The sequence below is a fragment of the Myzus persicae genome, unplaced genomic scaffold (assembly GCF_001856785.1).
Source record: "Myzus persicae strain clone G006 unplaced genomic scaffold, MPER_G0061.0, whole genome shotgun sequence".
Taxonomy (NCBI): domain Eukaryota; kingdom Metazoa; phylum Arthropoda; class Insecta; order Hemiptera; family Aphididae; genus Myzus; species Myzus persicae.
In genome coordinates this window covers 206,043-231,402 of record NW_019101363.1, presented here as the reverse complement: position 1 = coordinate 231,402, position 25,360 = coordinate 206,043, and the positions used below count along the sequence as shown (strand labels likewise).

General features: G+C 32.9%; 1 protein-coding gene across 1 annotated transcript in view; it reads right to left on the bottom strand.

The window, feature by feature from the left end:
• Positions 1 to 1,187: 1,187 nt before the first annotated feature.
• Positions 1,188 to 25,360, bottom strand: part of LOC111028793 (fibroblast growth factor receptor 4-like) — a 37,661-nt gene continuing 13,488 nt past the window's right edge. The window contains 16 exon segments of the mRNA XM_022307550.1: positions 1,188 to 1,522; positions 2,243 to 2,383; positions 3,214 to 3,407; positions 3,574 to 3,872; positions 3,969 to 4,200; positions 4,304 to 4,545; positions 4,648 to 4,786; positions 5,452 to 5,639; positions 5,789 to 5,980; positions 6,182 to 6,373; positions 6,445 to 6,577; positions 6,889 to 7,088; positions 7,184 to 7,360; positions 7,637 to 7,920; positions 8,004 to 8,160; positions 10,616 to 10,738. Coding sequence (XP_022163242.1) covers positions 1,324 to 1,522; positions 2,243 to 2,383; positions 3,214 to 3,407; positions 3,574 to 3,872; positions 3,969 to 4,200; positions 4,304 to 4,545; positions 4,648 to 4,786; positions 5,452 to 5,639; positions 5,789 to 5,980; positions 6,182 to 6,373; positions 6,445 to 6,577; positions 6,889 to 7,088; positions 7,184 to 7,360; positions 7,637 to 7,920; positions 8,004 to 8,160; positions 10,616 to 10,727 — 3,081 coding nt within the window. The 5' untranslated portion in view covers positions 10,728 to 10,738 and the 3' untranslated portion in view covers positions 1,188 to 1,323.

Sequence of the window (25,360 nt, the reverse complement as noted above, 5' to 3'; positions counted from 1 at the left end):
AAAGTGATAAGTATATAAATACTATTTGAACGATAATATTACTTTAGTCTGTACCTACTTACCAACTAAAAAAATACTTATATGATATATTAATATAAATAATTAAATATATTGAAAATAAAAAATAGTTTATATTTACAATCTATCTTACAATAACAACATAGGTATATTGCTCAATATTAATGCACTATTTTAATATTATCTCTAAAGAAAATTACAAATACATATCGACGGGTGGGAGATACAATTAGGCATTATTAACATTAATGAAATAATGCAGATGGCAGGTCACCACGTTTGTAATCGACTGATATTTTAATAGCAGTGAAACAAGAATTTAAAACATCTAAGACACCTATTTTATATACAAAACTAAATAAATGATAAAAATGTCATATTGCTATTTACCGTTATCCCGATAAATAAATCAAACTTCATTTTTTCAATTTTACGCGTGGTTGAGAAAATACGCAATTAGTAATTACATTAATATACTATACAGCAGGTTGGCGGTTAATGCCTCACTTGACTAGAAGTCTCTTATGATTGAGTTAAAATTATATTTTATGTTTGCTTAATGAATATAATCACGGTTAAATACATTATAAATAGGTACATACATTTAAAAAAATACAATATAATAGAAATATTTTATAGTAAAAATAGGGTTGTTACTTATTTGATTATTGGACATTTCCAATCTGTAGAAATATTATTATTATATCTCCACATCTTCCACATCTATTACATACGGAAATAATTGTATGTTATTAAGTCTTGGTTACGTACGATATTCAGTCTTGACGCGCTCTTCGCTATAATCGCATATACCGTCCAATTTTTCCTAATTTCCATTCACGGTTTAAACTCAAACAAAAACATACGCAATAATATATAACGACAAAACAAAACTAGTATTGTACATTTGTACAAACAATTAAATAATTAAAATTCATAACACAATAATTCGTTTTACATTAAAATTATTTACAATATGTACCTATTTCAAATCGGTAATTATTATTATCTTTACTACTATTATTAATAATAATAATACCTAATAATAGTGATAAAAATAAATAATGTTACATGTACTCGTTATTATCTTTTTAGGTGAAAATTCACGGGACGTCACACGTCATATTACAATAATATAATAATACAATATATAGTAGTCATGGGAAATACTGATGCGGCTTTCTGTCCCGAGATCTCCGGAAACTTTCGTCCACTGGGCCGTGGGGGACGTACTCGTACTCGGATACCACTGCCGGTACAATGAAACATCCTACGTCGTCATCGCGAGAGAAAACACACGCGAAATCACACGGCGAAATTGACCAGAAGGTTTTCATCGAACGACTCCTGGCTGGTGGGCGGCGTGTCCAGCTGCGGCAGCCCGAAGTCCACGTACTCCTGGTTGGCCGTCACCGACAGTATCTGATCGAGACTTTCCACCAGCTCGTCGAACATGGGCCTCTCATTCGGATGGTAACTCCAACAGTCCCGCATTATCATGTATCTGTGAAAGACATAGAGCGACGGTTGAGTTAATAAGGATATTATTTATTCCTAAATTACTATTATTTTGTTATGCTTCCATATTGATTTGTATAAATATTGTCTCAAAACAATTTAAACATCATTTAAATGTACAAAAAACATTGTAAGTCAATAAATCATAAACAAAATATAAAAGCGATATGTCATGCCCTCAAAAATGTTATCATTTATCATTTTTGTAATAGATTATTTGAATCAAAGATTTTATTATTGCAAAACTAGTGTATCAACAATCCATACTAATGACTACCATTGCACAATAGACAGTTCATGTGTTGATAATGTTATAATCATTTAGCTCTAGTGATGTTTTTGAACTAAACAATAAAAAGTAACTTTAATTGTAATGATTGGATGAAGAAACTTTTTCAACTCAAAAGTTATGTTACTGATCAAATTAAAAACATTTACTGAAGAACAATCTTACTACCAAAAACAGCAATTTCTCTAAAACAGATTTTAAGCAGGTATAAGGCAAGCAAAGTAGAGATGTTCAACAATATCGATATTATCGTAGTAAATAGTGGATAATAATATCGTTTAGATTTATGCACTGTTCCTAGGTTTCGCGGATTGAACTTTTAATTTGATGATCACATCAAATTGGCTTGAATTTAATTTATGCTAATTCAACAGTTTAAATATCCATAATAATAACAGAATGTATGTGCAAACTCACATTTCCAGGGAACAGCAAGACGGTTTCTCCATACGATGTCCGCTCTGTAGCAGATTGAACAACTGTTCCATGTTGGGTACGGAAGGATAAGGCGTACCTCCCAAGGTCATAATTTCCCACAACAACACTCCGTAAGACCATCTATATATTTTTATTACATTAAAAAAAAAAAACATTACAATATGTTTATATTATCATTTATATTTTTATCAACCATCATGTTGTAATAGATTTGTAAATAATATGCATAACCTTACAATGATATTATTTTGTAGTGTTACAAGAGGACTTTTCGGTCCTAAATTATGGAACTATTAAAATAGTGAATACCTATCCATCACATTAATAGGTGCATATTCATTATGTATGTATATCAAACAAAAAAACAAATTTAACTTTATGTTTATTGTTATTTATTCATGACCTATTGGTTTTTTTTTTATTATCTTTTAACCAAAAGTTATTATAGCTCAACAGTTAATTGAATATACATAAAAAAGATATAATAATAATAATATTAATTCTAGTTATACTAGAATAGTAATAGATCTCTTGATAAATATACATATATTAGCATTTTCATTTGGACACTGCAGTACACAAGAAAATATTATATTTATTATGTATTTATGTTCCTATGCACGTACGATTTTAACACGTTATAATTATTTGTTATTAATATAACATGTTGTACTATAGATTGAACTAATTTTATTTGGTTGAAAAACTAGAACTAAGTTTGTCAAAAAACTGTTAATATGTATATTGAAACAAATTTTCGTTTAACTCTTTTAAATGTTGTCTAATTATATTATAAATATTCATTGGTTACATATTTTTATTTTACCAGGAGACCGGAATCAATGTTCTTGATTTTAACAGAATTTTAGTATTAATAAGGGGTTTTAGGTTTTAATGATATGAAATTCTTTATCTATGATAACTTTTTACCAAACTTAATTTTAACTTACACATCAGACTGATTTGTATACACTCTGTGGAATAAAGCTTCTGGTGCCATCCATTTTACCGGGAGTCTTCCATCGGTAGTTTTTCTGTAGTATTCTTGATTTTGAATGTCTCTAGCTAAGCCAAAGTCTGCAATTTTCATTACAAAATCATCGCTTACCAAGACATTTCTTGCTGCCAAATCTCTATGAATACACTACATGGCAAATAACAAAAAACTTGTCGTTAGATAAGATTAAATATTATATGTAATAAACCATAAGTATGTATCATGGAATCGTATACATCGATTTTTTATGGTCCTTAAACCAAGTATTATTTTATATTTTGTTACAGACTGTCGGTTCAAAAATTTGACTCACTTTTCTGGACGCCAAATACTCCATTCCTCTAGCTACTTGATATGCAAACGATACTAAATCCTTTTGCGTTAAAGTGTCTTTGAGGTTTGATCCGATAGCCGGTTCATAGCCTGAAGATGGTCTGTGTTGTCTCAAGAAATCTCTGAGGTTTCCGTGTAATGCAAATTCTACTAATACATATAAAGGTCCGTCTTGAGTACAACAACCCAATAGATTTATGATGTTCACATGTTTGCCGATCATCTTCATCATTTCCATTTCGGATACCAAATCCATCATTTCGGTATCAGTGTGTCCGTCTGCATAAACCGTAAATCAAATTAGTAAATTAAAAGTTTTATATTAAAAATATGGGTGCAGTCAAATTGGACGTTTTAAAAAGATAATTTTCTAACCTTTCAACATTTTTACCGCCACAGTGTTCGTTACATTTTCACATAAAATTCCATCGGCTTCACCACGTAAAACTTTACCGAATGCGCCTTCGCCGAGAGTTTTACCTAGTGATAGATTGTCTCTCGAAAATTCCCAACAAGGATCGAGAGGCAGCTCGTATTCGGACATGCACGCCTGGTCTAGTTTTGTGTATTTACTTTTTTGTTTTTCGATTTTCACTACGGGCATCAACTGAAATATAAAATTAACTCGATATTATCATATTATTTATTTCAAAAAAAATATGTCTGTACATATAAGGTACCTAATATTGTGAGTATAAAATTCGACTCACCAATGGTTCGCTGGCATCGGCCATCTGTTGTTTTTCGATGATTATTTTCTTGGTCCATTGAGTGATCATTGCGTTTCTTGCCGATTCTCTGGCCACCAACTCCTTCAATTTTTCCCTCTTCCTCTGACTGCACACCAGCATTATGATGCACACGAAAATAACCAGTACGAAGCTAATGCCCAGAGCGGCCAATTGGTAAGTTTGCAATTGAAAAGCTTTGATTTTTATCGGATCTTCCAATTCTAAAATATTGTCATCGCATATTAAATTATGTTAACAATTAACCTGCAGTGTACCTATATAATATTATATTAGTAAAATTCTGATTTTCTCCGATTACTTACCGTCAACCACTTTCAAATAGGCACTGGCGTAGCTCATGCCCAGACTGTTACCGGCCACGCATGTATACCATCCTTCGTCCAAATGAGTCACGTTGGACAGTTGCAATAATTCCGGATTGCCTTCGCTGGGAGCTCCGTTCTACAATAGACGTGAGTGGTCAAGTGCTATTCATTTACGCAATTATAAAGAATGTGTGATATTCTTAAAAAAATATATAATATTATGTCCCGAAGACCCGGCTATACGAATAAAGCGAGCAAAAATTACCATTACTGCGAACAAGTGACGGTTACTATATACATAATATTATATAAGCGTAAAGCGTGTTAGTTAACCAAAAAGCTCAATTTTGTCGTTTCCCAAGCGTACCTCGACCTTCACCATTGTTGTTAAGTTTAAGTTTTCAGTATTCTCCACTGTGATTTCCCCAATATACCATCCGATGTACGGATGCAAGTCCGACAACACCTTGCACGCCAAAACACCAGAACCACCCAACACCAAAGTAAGGTTGTGAGGCGCTTCCGTAAACACCGGACGATGGTGTAACCGTTCTAAAATAATAAAAACAAAATACAGATAAACACGCGTAAAACAATTTTATGCAATCGTCATTATAATAATATAATGTAGCTTCCGTTCCCAAAATTCAAAATATGCACGCTCCGATGTGTACAAATAATACATATTATATTATACATTTATTTATATTTACATAATTAATATGATAAAAAAAGCTCCAAAACCACCCGCAAACACCACCATAGCATGCCACCGACTTCCAAAAAGTTTGGCTTCGGTACCTGTATGACAGTGCCGTTTTCTAGATTTTCTTCGTTGACGTTCCCGACACTGGCGTTATGATAGAACCATCGCATGTACGGTTCGAGATCGGCCAACGGAGTACATTCAAACGATACGTTAGTGTGTACCAGCGTGGTGACGTTATGAGGCTGCCCTTCTTTAATGTAGGGCTTATGCGGAAATCTTTCTGTTTTTATTATGGAGTTTATTTCGTAAAATTAATTTCAATATTTCGGTTTTTTTTTTTAATTTCAAAAGCAATTTAATGATAATATAGTATTATGTTATCAATTAACAAACGATATTATACTAAAATACGATAATCGCTATGCTTACCTATTATTTCAACCTTATAAGTGAAATCTATACATCCGTTCTCGTTGCTCACTTTGCACGTGTAATTACCGGAATCTGTCGTTACCAAATCTTCCAGTATGATTGCCCATTGAGTGTACCGGGCTATACCCAGTTGTCGTTGGGGGGGTGTGACTCCGTCTTTGTACCATGTTACGTTCGGTAAAGGATTACCTATGTACACACAATCATATTTGTAACAAATTGAAAGATCACCATTATAATAATATACACAAATATGTAAAATATACACCGTAAATGTTGAACACAATAATATTATGTTATGTTCAATTCGCATTAAATTAGTAAATATTGGATAATTTTAAATTTTAAATACAGCTATCACTCTCGTTAGTTTAAAAACTTGACATTTACCTTCAGCTACACATTTCAATTTCAACATATTTCCGGCCGGTTTTGCGATTACCCTATGCATGCTATCGAGTTTTGTGAATTTAGGAGCAGTGGAATTTTCTGTTGCATTGAAAAAACCGATTTTTCTTGAATTGTCGATAATTTCTCCATCTTCTACTTCGATTCCAAAGTCTTGGTCATTTGCATCATTAACTAAAATAAAAATTGAAAAGTTCAATAATTTTAGGATATTATCTTAGTGTCATAAATATAATTCTTCGTACCCAAACTTTTGTCCACGTCCAATTTTGCACCCGTCATTACGCGCGTTTTTGATCCGTTTGTATAACAAACATACCATCCAATGTCATCGATTGTGACACCTTCCAGTATCAATATTCCATTAAACAACTTAACCTGTAAAAAAAAAATGATATTTATTTTTTGTACATTCAAATCAAGACATTTCATAACTGTCGTTGAACGTATTGAATATAAATTATTTGTAAAAAAAGAAAAAGTTAACGTCTTAACTGTATATTGAGATAATTTTAAATAAGTATACATTTTTCGTATTAGTTGTAGCCTCACATTATAAAGAAAAACTTAAACTATTAATACTAATTTACAAAATTAAATTTAAGAATATGCGTTATATTGCTGTCAATTAATTAATGAATATTAATAAAACGTTTCAATAATATATATTATAGTAATAAGAATCTCACGTTGTGGCTGTTGGCCATCTTTGTAGACAGTAAGAGGTCCTCGGTTTCTATGTCCCGTGGATTTGTATCGTTTAAAAAGTACCAGTCGACTTTTGTATGGAGTTGATCAAAGGTCTTGCAAGAAAACCGTGCAGTATCACCAGGCTTTAAAGTCAAATTGTGTGGATATTCGACCAAGAGAGGCAATTTGTTTCGGTCCTCTGTGAATTAATTAAACATTAGCATCCATTAAGTAAAGTCGGAACAAAAACTGGCACACTAATAATTAATAATATTTTAATCGTATCGTCCTTACCGTAAATGTCCACATTGAATTTATGTTGGATAGAACCGAAATCGTTTTTCACCACGCAAGTGTAATTTCCAGAGTCCGACAATTTTACTTGACTCAAAGTGTAATTATTAACGCCTGATCCCCCTTCGACGAGTAACTAATCGTTTTTATACCAAGAAAACACAACATCAGATGTACCTGCAATTTAAAAGTATATCCAGCCATTAATACTAATTTTAATTGACGTAACATATAGTATAATATATGTTTCTCTCTATCTATAATAAGATAAAATATGTGTGTTGAAATGATTTTCTTTAATTCGTATCATATATTTCTGACGGACTAATCACAAAGCTGAAATTATTATAGGTACATAAACTATGTCAACATCGTCGACGCATACAAAGCATAGAGAAGAAACGATTGATTGTGTAGTTGTTTAAAAAAGAAAATATTATATGAATTTCTTACTCTCAAAGGGACAACTCAGAGTTAGAAAGTCGTCCACTAACAACGCCACGTTGTTGTCCATGAAAAGTCTGTTGATAAATTTCGGTTTGGCTCCGTCCTTTCGGTGCGAAAGGCTCAGAGGCGCCGTCATTTTCAACGATTTTCCATTACCCGTGACTTCAGACCTTTTGTTCGTTATCAAAGTAAAATTACGCCATTTGGAGAACATTCCGTTTTCGGTGAAACCACTGATCAAGCAAGAATATCGTCCGTGATCGGAGTGTTTCACTTTCTTGAAACGCAACCTATGGAATCGGCGAAAACAAAAGGTATGATAAGTATAACTATTAACGTAAACTATTTAGTGACAATCTGAAAAATTGTGTACCATTGCAATTTTTTTGACAATATACTCGGCGAGTCAAGTGCAGTTTCGTCGTCTGACTCTTTGGTCCATTGGACTTTGGTGATCTTATTGGCTTCTGAATAATCGCATTTTATGTTTAAACGGTCCCCTTCGACAGCCGGGACAGTACTCACTTCATCTTAAATGAAAACAAAACAACTGGTTATAGACAAACATTAACAAGTACATATTTTGTAAGCTGCAGTAACAACACCTAAGTATATAGTAATTTAATATACATTACTAACTTTAAATTCCAATTAATTATATATTAATAGTATAATAAGCTCATGTCTATGTAGTATGTACATTGTACAATAAGTGAACCTATCCTTGATTGTTTTAATCCTGAATAAATTATTAATTTTTCATAACAAATCATAGTATAATTTAATTTTAGGTATACTCATTAGTTATTACTATTTATTATTGTGTTGTCAATTTAATTTAAAATTGTAAGACAGTGTATTATCATACGAATATTTTTTTTATTAATAAAAATACTCACGGCGACATATTATTAGGCCGTCGGGAAACAATGGTACCTTGCAAAGTAAACTTAATTCTAATAATTGAGAAATATATGAATATTGGCTAAAATTATTAGCAACGATAGGATGTTTCAAATCTGTGTATGTTTTTATAATTTGCGGTTGGTTTTGTAGATTTGGTTTTTTGATGAAATCGACGGTGGCTCTGTGCACGAGTATTGTTCAACGGTCTTATGTGGTTGCATATATTTTTTTATATTATAGAACATAATGGAGTATATCATAGAATTAATTTAGAAGTTTGTATTTTGGGAAACAAGGTTTAAACTTTCAGACATTCGAACGTTATAATTCTATATTTATACATGCGTGCAGTCGCAGGCACTGTGGTTGCATATACTGAACAAACATGGTTAGTAAAACGAACGCTCCGAGCGTATAAAAACTTATTTTTACGAGCGTTATAATAATTTTTTTATACCTTATTTAGATTACATGAAATTAACGCAGAATACTATATCGTTAAGACTGGAATAATTAATTTATACTAAAATATTATGGTAAATATAGTTGTGCTGGGACATTTCGTGTTAGAAGTGATATTTTTAACCGACACCTTTAAAAAAAAAAAAGTATAATGCTAATATTATTCGTAGTGGATATTTCTCCTCTGCAAGAAAAATCGAAGAATCGAAAATATGTTTGATTTGCGTTTCAATGGCGATAAATAAAACGTTACTCAAAATCGATCCGAAAATTAATTTGTATCCAGTCCAAAAACATTCCACTTTCAAATGATACGCAAAAATTTTTTGGACTTAATATAATATACCGTCAAAGTGTCATATTATTATTATACTCTAAGAACTACGTAGGTAGCATGTAATAATAACATAAACACACGAAATATTGTTATGATTATTCTAAGCTTCGGTCGGCGTAATGCAACTATAAATATTATTATTATTACTTTTATATTATTCGACGTATAATGTATAATATTATTATGGCAATACTCAACGTCCGAGTTGAAAATGATTTTTTTTTTTAATTTTTACTCAACATCCGCAAACCGTTTCGAAACATATTTTTAAACTGCGACCCTCCCGCAATTCCGAAAAACACACTAGTTTCTTTGCGTCGACGCTTTCCGAGAAAAAATATATAAAGAACACCGTAAAAAATCAAACGGTCGCACGGCAATATCCCGTACCCGTTTCTGGACACGTTCCAAAGGTCATCGTGGACTACTAACCTTTGGCGTTCGGATATTTTTATATATAATGGAACGTAAACACGCGACAATGCGCACTCTTTTAATAATAATATAAAATATAATGTTTCTCGTGTGTGTATGTGTGCAAAAAAGTGGGGACGTGAGACGTATTATAGTATAATGTAATTATTTTCTTCTGTCGATTTCCGAATCCCGGTGCTAAGACGAACGACGACGATCGTTTTGTTTCGATGTCGGTCCGTTGCTAAACTGTTATGGAATATTAATAATATAATGTAGTATAATGGTAGTATTATTATAAGCCAACAACGACCACCGTATTATTATAATGATCTATCGTCCGTTGCCAACGAATAACGCGAATCGGCGCCAGTTTAGATCGCAGTAAAATAATTATTTTAATAACAGATATACGGATATTAGACGCCATCATGTGATATACATATACATAATGTTATAGCGAGTCTGAAACTTGTCTCCGTCTGTGTTGTTAATGAATCATACACATGTTAAATTTGTGTATGTGTGTGTTTTCCTCAAAACGCACTGTGACTAATATACCCTTTTTTCAAACCCGCCTGACCGTATTATTATAGAATAATATTATAATATTTTTATCAAATTATGAGTAAGTTGTTATTTTTTTTTCAAACAGAGTTTAAATTTAATTTCTGCTCGTAGTATAATAATAACTTGAAAAGAATTTTCTACAGAGTAGAACCGACAATTTCCAATTGTTATATTATCCGTTTAAAATAACATAAATTTTAAAACGATTGTATTGTGTTTTCAGAATAACAAAACGATCGACCTGAAGTTGAAGAACAATGTCACATTATACGTTTATTTATTAAACTCTATGGTACCTTCTAATATTATGTTTTTCGATTGGGCTGGTAGGCACAATCCTTCGACCAGGAAGACGATGCCCACAACTACCGCTGGTAATATTTTCAACGAAATCCGACGATTGATCATTTTTCTATTTTCTGAAACAAAAAACATTCTTAATTTAGCACGATAATATATCATAGCAAAGCTAAATTAATATATAATATAATATCATAATAATATATTATATAATACAAGTGCAGTAGTGTAATATTTCGTTTCAATCCGACCATAAGTAGATTACATTATGCATTTATAATGTTTATTTCTGACTCAAGACGATCACTCGAGTGACGTCGTTCAAGTAGGGACCTATCGCGTACCGTCAGATTGGTTTCTTCCGTTCGTCCCTGCTTTTATCTCAATTTACATGAATACACTCTCAATCATTATATTGTCTCCTCCGCACGAGGGCCAGACGAGAGGCACATCGAGACGTCGTCGTTATCTCTGTCTGTTAATAAAACCACCATTAAACGATTAGGAGCGGCCTAGCTGAGCACTTCAACGTGTGTTTTACAAGAACGAAGGCGCACAGTATAATAATATGATGTACGAGTTCTGGTAATTGAGTAAAAATTTTTACAAAACACGTACCTATGTACAATATTATATATTATTATGTAATGGCTCCCCTATTATACGTCATACCGGGTGATCCATTTAACGCAAGGCACTCATTATTTTAAAATCTATCATCATTTGTGAACATTTTTGTTTAAAAAATTATTCAAGTGATTAAAAGAACAATATTTTTTATCGTTATCCTTTTGCTAATTCCGAACAATGTTCTGCATAGGAATATGAAATAAAAAATGTATACATACATTGTCATTCAACAGGATAAGAGTTTAGAAAATAATGACAATAAAGTTGTTGTATATGTTATCTATTTTTAAATTTTATAATCAAAATATTCATAATATACTAATTTGACTCTCTGCTACCAACAAAAGCATGTGCTTAAAGGTGGTAGATATATTATTTTATTTTACTATATATTAGAGTAAGTTTAAACTAAACTGTATATTAATGTATTTAAATAAAATATTTAAAAAATATAAAAATTAGAATAGTAAAAATTATAATTTTTTTATCAAATGAATTTGTTTGGTAACTACTCAAAATGTTATATGAAAGAAATATTTTTAAAAACTTGACTGATTTGCTTTCTGTAATAATAAGTGTCTTACGTTAAATGGATTACCCCGAAGGCATATTATATGATAATATAATTATGTCACAATGATATTATAGAAAACACTCTGAGGATGAATCTTAGTCACTATATAGAAACGGTGCAATAATAAACACAAAAACAAAATGGCAAAATTATTCGAACGGTATTAATTTAAGGATTATTCGCATACTATACCATTATTTGTGATAAAATTACTATTTTTAACGTTTCGATTATCTATTCGGCTAAAAAACAATGTTAAATGGGATCGTACGAGATAATAAATATTATGACTGAATGAGCACAATAAACGACAAAATGAGTGACCGTATGTATGGTATCATTCACGTTTAAGGTTTGTGTTCGGTTAAATACGATTTGCGCATACCCGGTCTATGAGCACTTACACATTTTATTTATTCAATAAAGCTGTATTACTCTTGGCACGTTTGAGTTTTGCATTTAACATTATTGAGGTTGTTAACGCAAGGTTATACCACAGATTAAGACTTAGGCGCATAAAACGTTAACCGGCGGCAGATTACAACGACACGCGAATAGCAAACATAATATTAAAACTCAATCGATTTGAAAAAAAAGACTGCTGCAGACGACATAACATAAACATTATTTGTACGAATCGATCGAATCGAAAATCGTCGAAGTTTCAAAAAATAAAATAATCTATACAATGTATAAAATCCAAATACCACTTAGTCACTGATCGCTGTAACTCAAAAACTACGCAACGTACGAGCTTGAAATTTGGAATAGAGATTCTTTTCATATTTTCACAGTGCTAAGAAAGGATTTTCAAAAATGTTGCGTTTTAGTGGAATAATTTACAATTATAATTATTCATCGCCAACACGTATTGTGCAGCACGGAGCCGGCTCATAGCGGTCCGCGGGTTCCCAGCTATCTGCAACCTGTCCTTTTTGTCCGTCGTGTAGACAAGAATTGTTCAGAAAGAGGCGAGAAGTTATAGGGATATATTGAAAATATGAAAAAAACAAAACTACACACGAGCGAAGCCGGGTAATTCAGCTAGTACTACTTAGGCAACCTAGGCGACCTTAAGACGTACGTTTCGGAGCTCCCTCGATGCGATGACATATTTGCACAATATAATATTATGTATTAACCAATAATTTATTTATTCGTCAAGTTGAACGGTTTCAAAGTCACGGCACATACAATAAATTTCTCTAAAAATGTACTTGTTGTAGGAAAAAAAATCAAAAGAAACCGTCATAATACCGATTCGGATCAGCCATATTTATCGCTATTATTCAAACACTTGACTTCATGGGTTTTTGGTTTATAAAAATGGGCAGGACCTGTTTCACCTAAAAATAACCCTCCCCGTTTTGCCCAAATGTAGTTAATATAAATAAATAATTACTAATAATAATCATTTTTATTTAATCAAGTTGCTGCACCCCAAACGGCTTGTGGTCTTGTCCGTTAAACAAGATATTATGATTACCGAGAATTAATTTCATAATTTATTGGCACAGTTATTTCCCACACAAACGACGTGCAGCCACAGCAGGGAAATTATTATTTTTGCTGCAGTGATTAGCATTTATCAGGTAATATTCAGTATTAATTATTTGCTTGCGCAATTATATTATTCAATATTTAAAGTACATCAAGTTGTACACGAGTAGATATATTATGTGTAGTTTAGAAAAATGATCTAAAAAAACGATATTTATTTTCTCGTATCTCTGCCAGAGTGGTATTATAAACGCTTGTCTCTCGGCAACTATTTTTATTATTATTATTATTATTATTATTATTTTTGCCGATAGATATAATATTATATTATACTGCTAAAGCTAATTATTTTACAACATAACATTTAATAATATTATATCGGACTTAATGGCAGCTGCTGCCGGTGCTGCTGCTAAAACGATAATTATTATTACCATATATTATTAAAAGTTGCCGAAACGAATCAATCGGGTTTTAATTATTATTAAGCTGTCCGACTCGACCCGACCCGGTAGTTTGTGCGGGATTGGTTTTTATTTTAATAATAATAATAATAATAATATGTGATCGAGCGGTATATAATTGTAGAATATTATATTATATTATTACGATATGCGTCCGACGTGCTTCCACCCACAAACCAGTAACCAGATAATATACGAACCGCTCGTGAACGGTATCCCATCATGTTATATTAGTATATTGTATTAGATCGCTTAATTATTATTATACATACGTTACCTACCTACTATATATAGCTATATCGGTCCGCGTTTTATTACCGTCGCGTACATAAATGATAATAATAATAATAATATGATAAACATGTATATTATATGGGATATTCGTTTAAAATATTATATATTATGGCGCGGAGACTGCGGTGTAGCTCGAGCTACTCGAAAGTAATTTTTGTTTTTTATGTGTCGAATAATCCCACATCATAGGTCACAAAACCCACAGCTACAACCACTATTATACCATGTACACGTATACCTATACTACTGTTCTGTTATTTTAGTACCTATGTGAAATATACGAAATCATTATATTAGAATGTATATACCTCTATATTTATTATTATAAGGACCGCGGTTTTCTTTCTTAGGTTGTTACATTTATACGGTTTTTGGTCGTAAAAAACGAGCTCGTATTATTATGTGCCCATACCGTTTTTTATGGGTAAATTTTTATTTTTCGGGAGGTCCTATTTCATCGGTAGGTATTAGGTACGTCGTCGTCATTTTGTGTACTTACGTTTTTCCCCTCCGAACGAATAATAACAATAATAATAACGACGACGACGACGAATATTATATTATAATACAACGATGTATAAATGTATAATACGGGCACCCGTGTACTTAACGATCATTTTATTATTATTTACTATATTTACTATTTGTAGAATCGATAATAAGCTTACAAAACGAGAAAATTTCCAGAAATTTCCCTGAGCGGTTCGGCGGCATGCGCCCCGGTGACAATAATAATATGGTAGGTAAGTAGTATTTTTTTTAAACTTCTAAACGATTAAAATATTTTAATATACAGTTATACATATTATTATATAAGTAGCAGAGGTTCAAGCGAAATATATTATGTACCTACGCGATGTGACGCCGTGTGGAGGTCAATATTATGGGGGTGACTGGGTGAGTGAAGGACTTTTGTAACTAAACGCTGCCAAACGTCTGACTCGCAATTCCCGACACGCACAATGCAAACATAATGTAGACGTCGGCCTACACTTTCCAAATAATATATTATATTGACACTGTGTAACATTATTGATTTATTGAATAACAATATTATATAGAGAATGATGTAGAATTTATTACGGTAGGTGACTTAATTTTTGAAAAATTTTCAAGAAGAAATTTAAAAAATTTAATACCCGAACATACAAAACTTAAAAATGTACGTCTTTGGAACAAAATGTATAAATACGATTTTTTGAATTTGAAAATGCGTCCAAAAGAAATGCAAAAAATAGGTACACTGCCAATATTAAAATAATTTGTTTTAAAATTGTACTAACATTATACTTTAGGTATGTACCAAACTAGACAACTTATACAAAACTGAAATATGTACAATATGTTTGATACAAAATTTAAAATTGCAATTTTGTGAATTTAAATATGTATCAAAAATAAATGCAAAAAATACATTTTATTTATTTTAAAATTGTCTTGGAGAAACGTGAAATCAGAAATTTATAAATTAAAATTTTCTACTGGCATTAATATGCTTTAACTGTTTACGTTGTTATTGTCACCATTATTAGCATTATATTGTGTGTACGGTGGTCGAGGGACGATGCACCGTGAAATTGATTTTGCGAACCTTCTCCTATAAGCGTGCATACGTGCGACCGGACAAAAACAAAATTCTTAAATGAAACCGTAAAATATAATGTACAAAACGCACACCCCCGTAAAAAAAACACTTAAAAAACATCGGTGTATTATTATTATTTATTATTTTTCGAAATCGGTCGGCTGGTAGAGGTTACCACCTTCCTAAATATAGACGTATTGTACTGCGCCGCACAAAATATAATAATAAACATGTATAGATGTTTTGTACTTCAGCTGAATAAAGCAAACATCACGTAGATGGACGGAAAAAAGTAAAATTTAATAACGGTCAGTCGAACAAAAAAAAAATAAATACTTTTTTTAAAACACATTATATTATTATATATTCTGTGTCATAACACTTACGATATTTTGTATAAATAATTCATAGTGATTTTTAACACTTTATTATAATATTATTATTATTATTATTATTTGTATATTTTATACATTACGACTGCGTCTGCATTATTGCGGTGGCCTGAAATGTATAAATAATTTAACTAACTGAATAGGTACCTATAGTGGACACTGACGATGAATACATAATTAAATGTCGGACACTAGGAAAACAACTTACCCATCTCATACTACATATTTAAATGTACCTACAGAATTTAAGATACCTAAACAACATTATTGAGAATAAGTAAAATCTGGTTTTTATTGCTGGTGGTGATAATATTAGGGCGAGGATTTATTTTACGTGCACGTAAATTTACATGTAATTCAATTTTATGGACTACATTTCCCAGATTTTTTTATAGAAGTATTAACTTATTTTTGAATTTGAAAAATCGACATTAGTAATTTCCACAGCTTAAGGTGTTTTGGCAAAAACATAGTTCGTTGCTGGCATGCAACATGATATATTTTATTAATTTATATGACACTTCTAATATACTGTTTTCAATAAAATGTTTAAATCTATATGCAATGTACAACAACGAACTATATATTTAAGGTCATACGTTTAATAAATAAATCATATTTATATTTTAAATCGATTGACATTAAACTATTATTTTTTAAGTTTCATTAGTCGTACCCAGCTGCAGGCGCACAACACTTCGAAGAATTCTAGGAATATGTTATTGGTAATCAAATAAGGAAAAATACTCAAAATTACATCACGAAGATATAATATCATGCATACCATTTTTGAATAACACATAATTTCAGTTCAAATAAAAATCGATTTTACGGTTTGAGCATAGCTACACGGATAGCAGCTGTTTACCGATACCCGGGTACACAAATACTCGATCTAACAGTCACATATTTTGGAAGGAACGAATATTTCGTTCTCTCTAGTTGTCTACTGCCGCCGTTGCGGGGACAGGGTCCGAAATAGTTTCAATGTTTAATAGCCTTCAATTTGTCGTATTATATTATAAATTATTATTTTTTTGAAAACAAACCTTGTGTGTGTCCCGGATAAGAAAGAGGTTATCTTGTGTATCCGAAACGATAGCGTTTGATTAGCTATGTGTGTGTTCCGTCGCACGAGCGTATACAACATATTAATATAATGGCTTTTATCGACTTCCCCCGCAGGACCTAAACGTCTATTATATTCTGCCGATATAACAAATTTAATATATTACATTCAATTTATTATTATCATTATCTATTCTGTAATTGTATATACAATGGCCGATTTAATCTATTTTGAAAACGACACACAGCTGATACTGCGTATTAGGTATACGACAATATTATGTATTTTATACAGCACTCGGACGCTCGGTGGCGGGAACACGCGTGTTTACAATGTTTACATGTTATTATTATTATTATTATTATTTTAAGATAATATTACAGTATTTACATGCTGGCTGTAAAAATCCTTCGACGAGACGTCTTCGGTATACGTAATGTCCAAGGACGCAGGACTTCATCGGAAAATTAAAAATTAAAATCAATAAGTTACAGCGCGCGGTTAAGTAACTATATCGTTACTTTTAATACCTATCGGTACCTTTTTTTTAACAATTTAAGTATGTGCCAAGTACATATTTATAATTCTGGTATTGGACGTTCTGAAAGCACTAAAGGTATGATTTTAGGTTGAAGTCGTTACAAACAATTTAACAGTTTTGCCGTTAAAAATGTGCTTGCAAAAACACATTAAAACGAAATAAAAATAAATTATAAATAAAAATAAAATTGTACACGTGCAGTACAGCGTATCACGAAAGTGTAGTTATTTTCGGAAATCAATGCGCTGAATCAAACTAAAAATATTATAGATCAATCCACGATTGATAGGTGATAATTTGGATTGACGGTCGTTTGTTTCGAATCGGTGCCTACCAGCTATTATTTTTTTTGAAGGTGCCGAAAGTAAATTTTTACCTTTTTATCAAGTGATAATTATTGATGGACAATACTATATTATCCATTATTTTTTTAACTCCGCCGAGTTACAGAAAATATATATAGCAGATCGACTCGACTAACTTTTTCCCCTAACAAATCCGATAATACCATTGCCCAGCCTTGATAATATCAGCTGTGTGGTACGCACAATATCGCTCCTGCACGACCGCACCTCACCGGCTTTATTATGATATTGTCTCGTACTCACATACGATGTATGGTTATATCATTATCATTATTATTATTATAAGGATACCCTGAGACGAGAGAGTGCTGCAGCAGCATCACCACCACCTTCAACCCCATTACGACAGACACCTAGCTCGTCGTCGTCCTCGACCCGTTCTCATAAATCCTTCCCAAAACCCGTCAATCAGATATTATACATATATGCGCCTCGTATGCACCACGTGCATTACGCATATTATTATTACCATACAAGACGAAGACCGAGTACGATACGATCGCAGAAACTATATATATATTACACATGTATGGTGACAAGAGTGGTGTACAACAGTCGAGTGCGGAGCGCGTCTGTCGAGTGTTATTATTTTTCCCATAACGGCGGCGGCGTGTAAAACATTATGTTTATTATTATTATTGTTGTTGTCGTTGTTATCGTACAATATGACGATGAGCTACCCTTGAGCCTGCAGGCTTACGAGCATATAATGTAATTACCTTGTTCGTACACGGTGTGCCCCCTTCCCCCCATCGACAGGATCTAGATAGTGTGATGCGTGGACCGTCGTCAAAACAGACGCAATGACTGTCTACATTATTTATTATTATTATTATTATTATTATTATCATCATCATTATTATTATTATACGAACGAGGGTGGTAAATAATTATTTGAGCGCCACGGCGGTTTCTATGGGAAGGTATTACATTAAAATATTGTGACAGTGTACATTGTATGTAGTTCAGCAAAACATATTGAAAAATTGTCTGTAAAACGCAGTCCGATGTTGCATTATTGTGATGGTCTCCGAGAGAGCATCATTGCAGAATTTTCTCTAAAAATTATTCAAGTAATTACAATTTACGGTATTAATATAGTATATAACAATAATTTTATATACATTTAAAATTATGTGCAGACGGTTCGAGAACACAATAATATACATGGCTTCTGCCGAAGATTTTCGGTCAAACGCTTATGTCCTTCCAATACGCACAGATGCACGCTGCACATTCAATAATGTGGTAATAACCGAAAATGTGGTAGAATCCAATAACATCACTATAATTTTTTTTTCGGTATTATCTGTTTCGATTTCAATGAAACTCGAACTGCTTATACTTCTTATTTGTACGGAACTAGAACACACGGGGCACATTGAAATTATGCTGCAATACATTGTTTTTTTTTTTTTTTAATCTTTCGTATCCTCTCCCGACTTAACATTTTTTTCCCCGAGTTACACACCACTATGTCGGTCGTACATCGACGTAAACGGGTGTGTGAACAAAACAACTATAAACGGTATATTATTATACACGCGACATGGACTCCTCGTCGCAGCTCCAAGGCTCGCCGAAAGAGTTTGTTCCGTCCGATCCGATAGTGTGACGTGCTTATATGGTATCATATATGTATATCTGAACAACCGTAACGGTACAATATTTTCACACACACACACACACACACACACACACACTGCACTCTTCGCCACATATGTCGCCGGTTGCGGTGGTCGCCACCGCACAGTCACCCTCGTCCCGTTTTGTCGACAACAATATGTATGTAATTTAAAATTACAAAAAAATAAATAAAACATCTCGCTGGCGTACACTCGCCGTACAATATGACTACCCTCTTACGGTTCGAAAAACCTCCACCGGAGGGATGAACTCGCGACAATGGTCGGCCTGACCCGACATTTGCGTGCGCGTACCTAAATATTACGCACACGCACAATGGCCCCTCGTCATGCGTAATTGAATAATAATGCAATAATTGAATCCTATATTATGTATGTACAATAAACATTATATAAATAATATGTATATATATACTCTTTATTACAATATAGTAAATAAATTAACCGCGTTTGATTAACCCATATTATGTGTACACAGAAGTGGACGGTGCGCGCGCATCAGACCGATTTCGTCGAGAGAAATGTAAGAGAGTGAAAGAGACTTCAACTGGTGGTGAATGAGTGAGAGAGAGGGAAATGCAGCTGGGTCGTTGTATTTCGCGGTACATCAATTATTATTAACAACGCAACGGAAATATACGAATCCGTTTAATTATTACTTACTATAAATATGAAACATACATCGCTCGCAATGTTTATTGGCGCATTGCGTAATCCTGTAGACCCCCCCCCCCCAAACGCGAGCTAGCACTGACATGTACGCTGGTCGGCAATAATTATTATTCTGTAAAACCGTCGTTCGCGGTCGAGCTTTTGTTACAGTGATAAACACGCTGATTTATAATTAAAGTAAGAAGTATAATCATCAATATCTACACCTCATTTATTATCGTCTCTTAATTATTTTTTTAATATAACATTGATAATAATATGTTCATATTGATCAGTTACTACCGATTAAGGTAAGTCGAATCATTATCGTAACGACGAGCTCGAACATTTCATTTTTTTCTTTTTACGAGTACCCACAAATGTATTTTCCTCAAAACGTTTTTTTATACGACCGCGTGTGGACGTCGTCCATTGGCTTATTTATATTAAACAATTATCAACAGAAGCTAAATGTGTCACAACCGAATATTTTATAAGTTTTAAAATGCGAAACGAGTATAGAAACTCTGGTCTTACGATTCGATCAATCGTAACATTATATATAATATTATACGGCGTGTAGCCATGTAGACGCATTCTTCGACACGACTCGTGTAGGATTGCGGCGATTCAAACGGAATAAATAATAACGTCTTCGTTATTCGATAAATCACCAAACACACATTACGACTTTGAATCGAATCGATTGGACGAATAATTGTTATTATATTAATATAATGTCGCAATTCATACGTCATGTTCGCTGAAGCGGAAAACATATATTTTCATGGATGCGATCGCAAAAACCGTGAGAGTTTTCCCAAATCGAATCAACTGAAATATAAAAAAAATTCAGCTGCGGTGCCTATTTTTGGGTGAAAACGACAAATGGCCCGCAGCAAGAGTGTAATGATTTCTAACGATTTTCAACATTGGAATGGCTTTATTATAATTTAGTTAGAACTCGCAAACAATATGAACTGATCGGGTGTGATTATGAAAGTTATTAAAATATTATTAAACTGATCTATGGCAAGAACAGACGGAACGTAATTTCGAAGAAAAAAACTGTTTGAACATTATGGTTTATGTAAAATACAAAATATGTACAAGGTCACACAATATGGTATTTTACTTTTGTGTTCAAATTAAGAATGCATTATTCATTATTGCCGCCGTTGAATGACATTTTTAGATTGTGTAAATAAAGAGCAGTTGATAATATTGTTGGACGAGAGCTGCGCGGCCAGTAGTTATTTGTTGGGCGAAAAATGTGTGTAATAAGGTCAATTAAAAAAAAAAATGGGACTTGCAGTTAATAAAATAATAATTACAAATAAAATGCTTAAAGAAATAAAAATATTTATACATATCGTCGTCGAACACCCGCCGCGGTCTCGTATTTAAAGCTAATAGGAAAATCGCTGCACGTTTTCAACAAACAAGCGCAATTAAAATTGACTAAAATTAATAAGATGTAATAAATCACGAGAGTCGAATTAATGTAATTTCGAAACGTTGATTACAAACGCGTTCTCCGGCATTTAAAAATGTAATAATAATTGCGGACACAATTATTATTCCTGCGCCTACACAAATCAGTTTATTATTATTATTTTATTTCGTCGACATCGTGTAGGTAAAAATATTATTTTTCCACGGAGTCGAAATCGTACGCAGATTCTTTGTCGTCGTCGTCCAAGACACTATATTGATCGTTCCTGTAATTATAAATTATTACATAAACGTCTGAAATCTAACTATGCGCAGGTATAGTATACCTACTTCCTACCTGTTGCATATAATATACACGTGTACTAAAAATCCGTTTGAACGGTTCAAATAAAGATTGGAAAATTTGTTACGTTTTTTTTTATTTAAATAGATTTCACTTGTTTGAGGTTTTGATACAATTAAAAACCACCAACTGACCTGCAGTAGGTACTTACCTCTATAATATGATATTAAATTATAATTTAATATCATATATGAACCGTTCTGCATTATACGAGTTCGATTTAAAAAAATTATGATAGTTGTAAATATAATATATGATGTATTACTATTTGGTTGTCGACGTACCTATCGAAAATTCGTGACTCGTTCGAGTGAGTTTTACAAGCTTTTCACACTTTTCACAATCCGCGATGTCAAGTGGTAGAACTCATGTAACCATCAACAGCGCGCATCTCTGAAAATAATTCTTTGACAGGCTTAATGTTTTACTTGAACACTTTGATCTGTTCAATAAATATGGTTTTTCAAAAAAAAAAAAATCCTCTCTACGTCTATACATATTGTTGTACCCGCACTTATATCCACTCTGCGACCCTTCAGTATAACTATGACACTGTTGAAATTCTATGAAAACTACGTAGTGGTGACGTGGCTTACAAACAAATTATATTATATTTGACTATTTCATCGTTCACTTATCAGACATTTGAGAAGTGTTCAAGTGCGTTTTACTAACTTTTCGTGGCAAGACTCAAATTATATAAAACCACCTATACTCTATTAAATGCTCGCATCACTGAAAAGAATACTCTGATTTATTATTTTGCTGAAAAAACCGCTTTGATCCGTTCAATATATTCGGTTTTTCAAAAAAAAAAAAAAATCCTATCTACCTATACGTCTTTACATTTATATACTGGCACTTATATCCGCTCTGCAACCCTCCAATAATTATTACATGCATCGTTAGAATTCTCTAAAAAATATGTGGTCTACATATTATATAATATCGTAGAACTCGACTGGTCATAAAAGAAAAGAAAATACAAACATTCTTGGACCACGTACTCGTATATTGTAAGCCACGAATAAAAAAAAAAAAAAAATACCAAATCTTTGAAAATCTATATCTCTGTTGGTCGGTAATACTGAGGGCAACCCCTCGTCGTTCGGGTGGCTATCTGTAGTTCCCGATTGTTTCGCCGAGGATGTCCTATGAGCGTCCTTCACCGTATTTAATGCCCAAGGCTCGTTGGTTTGTGTTGTTAGTTTGTGTAAAGATATTTAAAGGGTTTTATGATGGGGAAACTGCTCTACAGAAAGCTTTTTATCGTTTGGGTCAAAAGTGGATCGACGACGGCTGTTCTGCTGAAAATAAACTCTAATTATCTACTCCAGACATTGATTTACCAAAAGTCCCATCATGTTTTTTTGATAAATAAAGATTTTCAAAGAAGTGGTATTATTTTTATACTCGCACAGGATTGTAATGGCGTGGTACCTATACGGGCTACGTACTTGACTCGCACTCTAATAATATTATATAATAATATATTTTACGCTTTATATACATAACATTTTAACATTATAATAATGTGATTTATTGATACTGTGATATGCAATAATTTATATCACTAACGAGCAAATATGCATACAGTGCGATTCGCCAAAAATGTCCACCCCTTTTTTTCTTCAATAGTACACGCCGCAGTTATGAAAAACCCGATTTTTGGAATTTTCAAACGCACTTAAAGTCCACAATATTTTTAAATTCGTGAAGTTGATTACTTCAACCGTGTAGTGATGCGCATCTTGTGGAGATACAAATTTCTGTTTTCAAAATGACTATACCCAACTCTTTAAGTAGTAGAAATAATATCCGAGAACTTTATTGAGATAATATAGCCTTTCAGAGCATTTGAAAATCTCAAAAAATCAGAGTTTGACTTAATTGATTATAAAGGGGGTGCACAATACGTACTCGATTGAGCACCCTGTATATACCCACATGTGAGAGTCGCCTCGAGCGGGGGGAGGACTGCAGGTCAGTGGATAGGTTATGGATCGCGGTGTGTACGTACATAATGTATTACGCATATTATTGTATACACTTACTGCGACTGCGTTACATATATAATAACACATAAATATTATCATTATTCTTGTACGGCAGGTGGAGGTGTAAATCATCTCGCGCACGCGATGACGACAATGGTCTTCTGATTAAAATAAAATCAAAAAAAAAAAAAACATCGTTTACATAATATATTATTCTGTACACCTGTTGCAACATATAGGTAGGCAGGTACGATAATAGTATAATATGATAATATAACGTCCGAGCGCGTTGACACGGCCGGCCGTGCCGTAAATTAGCGTCTCCACCCTCGTATCATCACGGCACACACACACACACACAATAGTCCCACACACACGGTGTGGTGTGTGTGTGTGTGTGTGTGTGTGTGTGTGTGTGTGTGTGTGTGTGTGTGTGTGAGCACTGTCGTTTACACATTATTATAATAATAATAAACTCCGCGCACTTTTATTTTATTTATAATATTATTATATTTATGTGGTAGGTACACGACGATAATATTAAACTTTGTGTGTGTGTGTAGGTACCCAAGTGGAGACTACCATTTTTTTTTCTTTCTATTCGGTTCGTTAATATTCCAAAGCGCGCGCGCGCCGACCGCAAGTACAGTCGTCTCTCTCTGTTTAGGTAAAACGACCGCGTCCGCGCGCGAGGGGGACACGTGTGCGTTTTTTATTATTATAGGTACCTATATATATATATATATATTATTGTTTTTGTGTTTTTGTATGTTTCTCTTTCACCACGTCTATATACGACTGCCGCCGTTGAAAAAGTGTATTTTCAGACACCGGGGTGGCCTCGTAAACACAATAATAATATTATAATACACTGGGTATTGTGATTTGTAATATATGCAGCGGAAATAATATTTCTGCTAAATTTGAAACGAGTACGATGTGTACACACTATATAATACGTGTACTTACCCTCGGCGGTCGATGTACCTTGTAAATTGTTTTACAAAAATAAATTTTGATTACGTCTGTTGTTTTTTTTTTTTTTTGCTATAGGTATACTCACACCGTGATTGTTGACGGTACGTTTGTATTTCTTCCCGCATACCTATTGTAAGTACTGAGAGGGGGTTCAATCAATTTCTATACTTGGACAAAATGAATTGAAAAAAAAGCAATTTCAATATTATAATGTCGTCGTAATGATGATTCAAAGACGTGTGAAGAAATCGAACCCA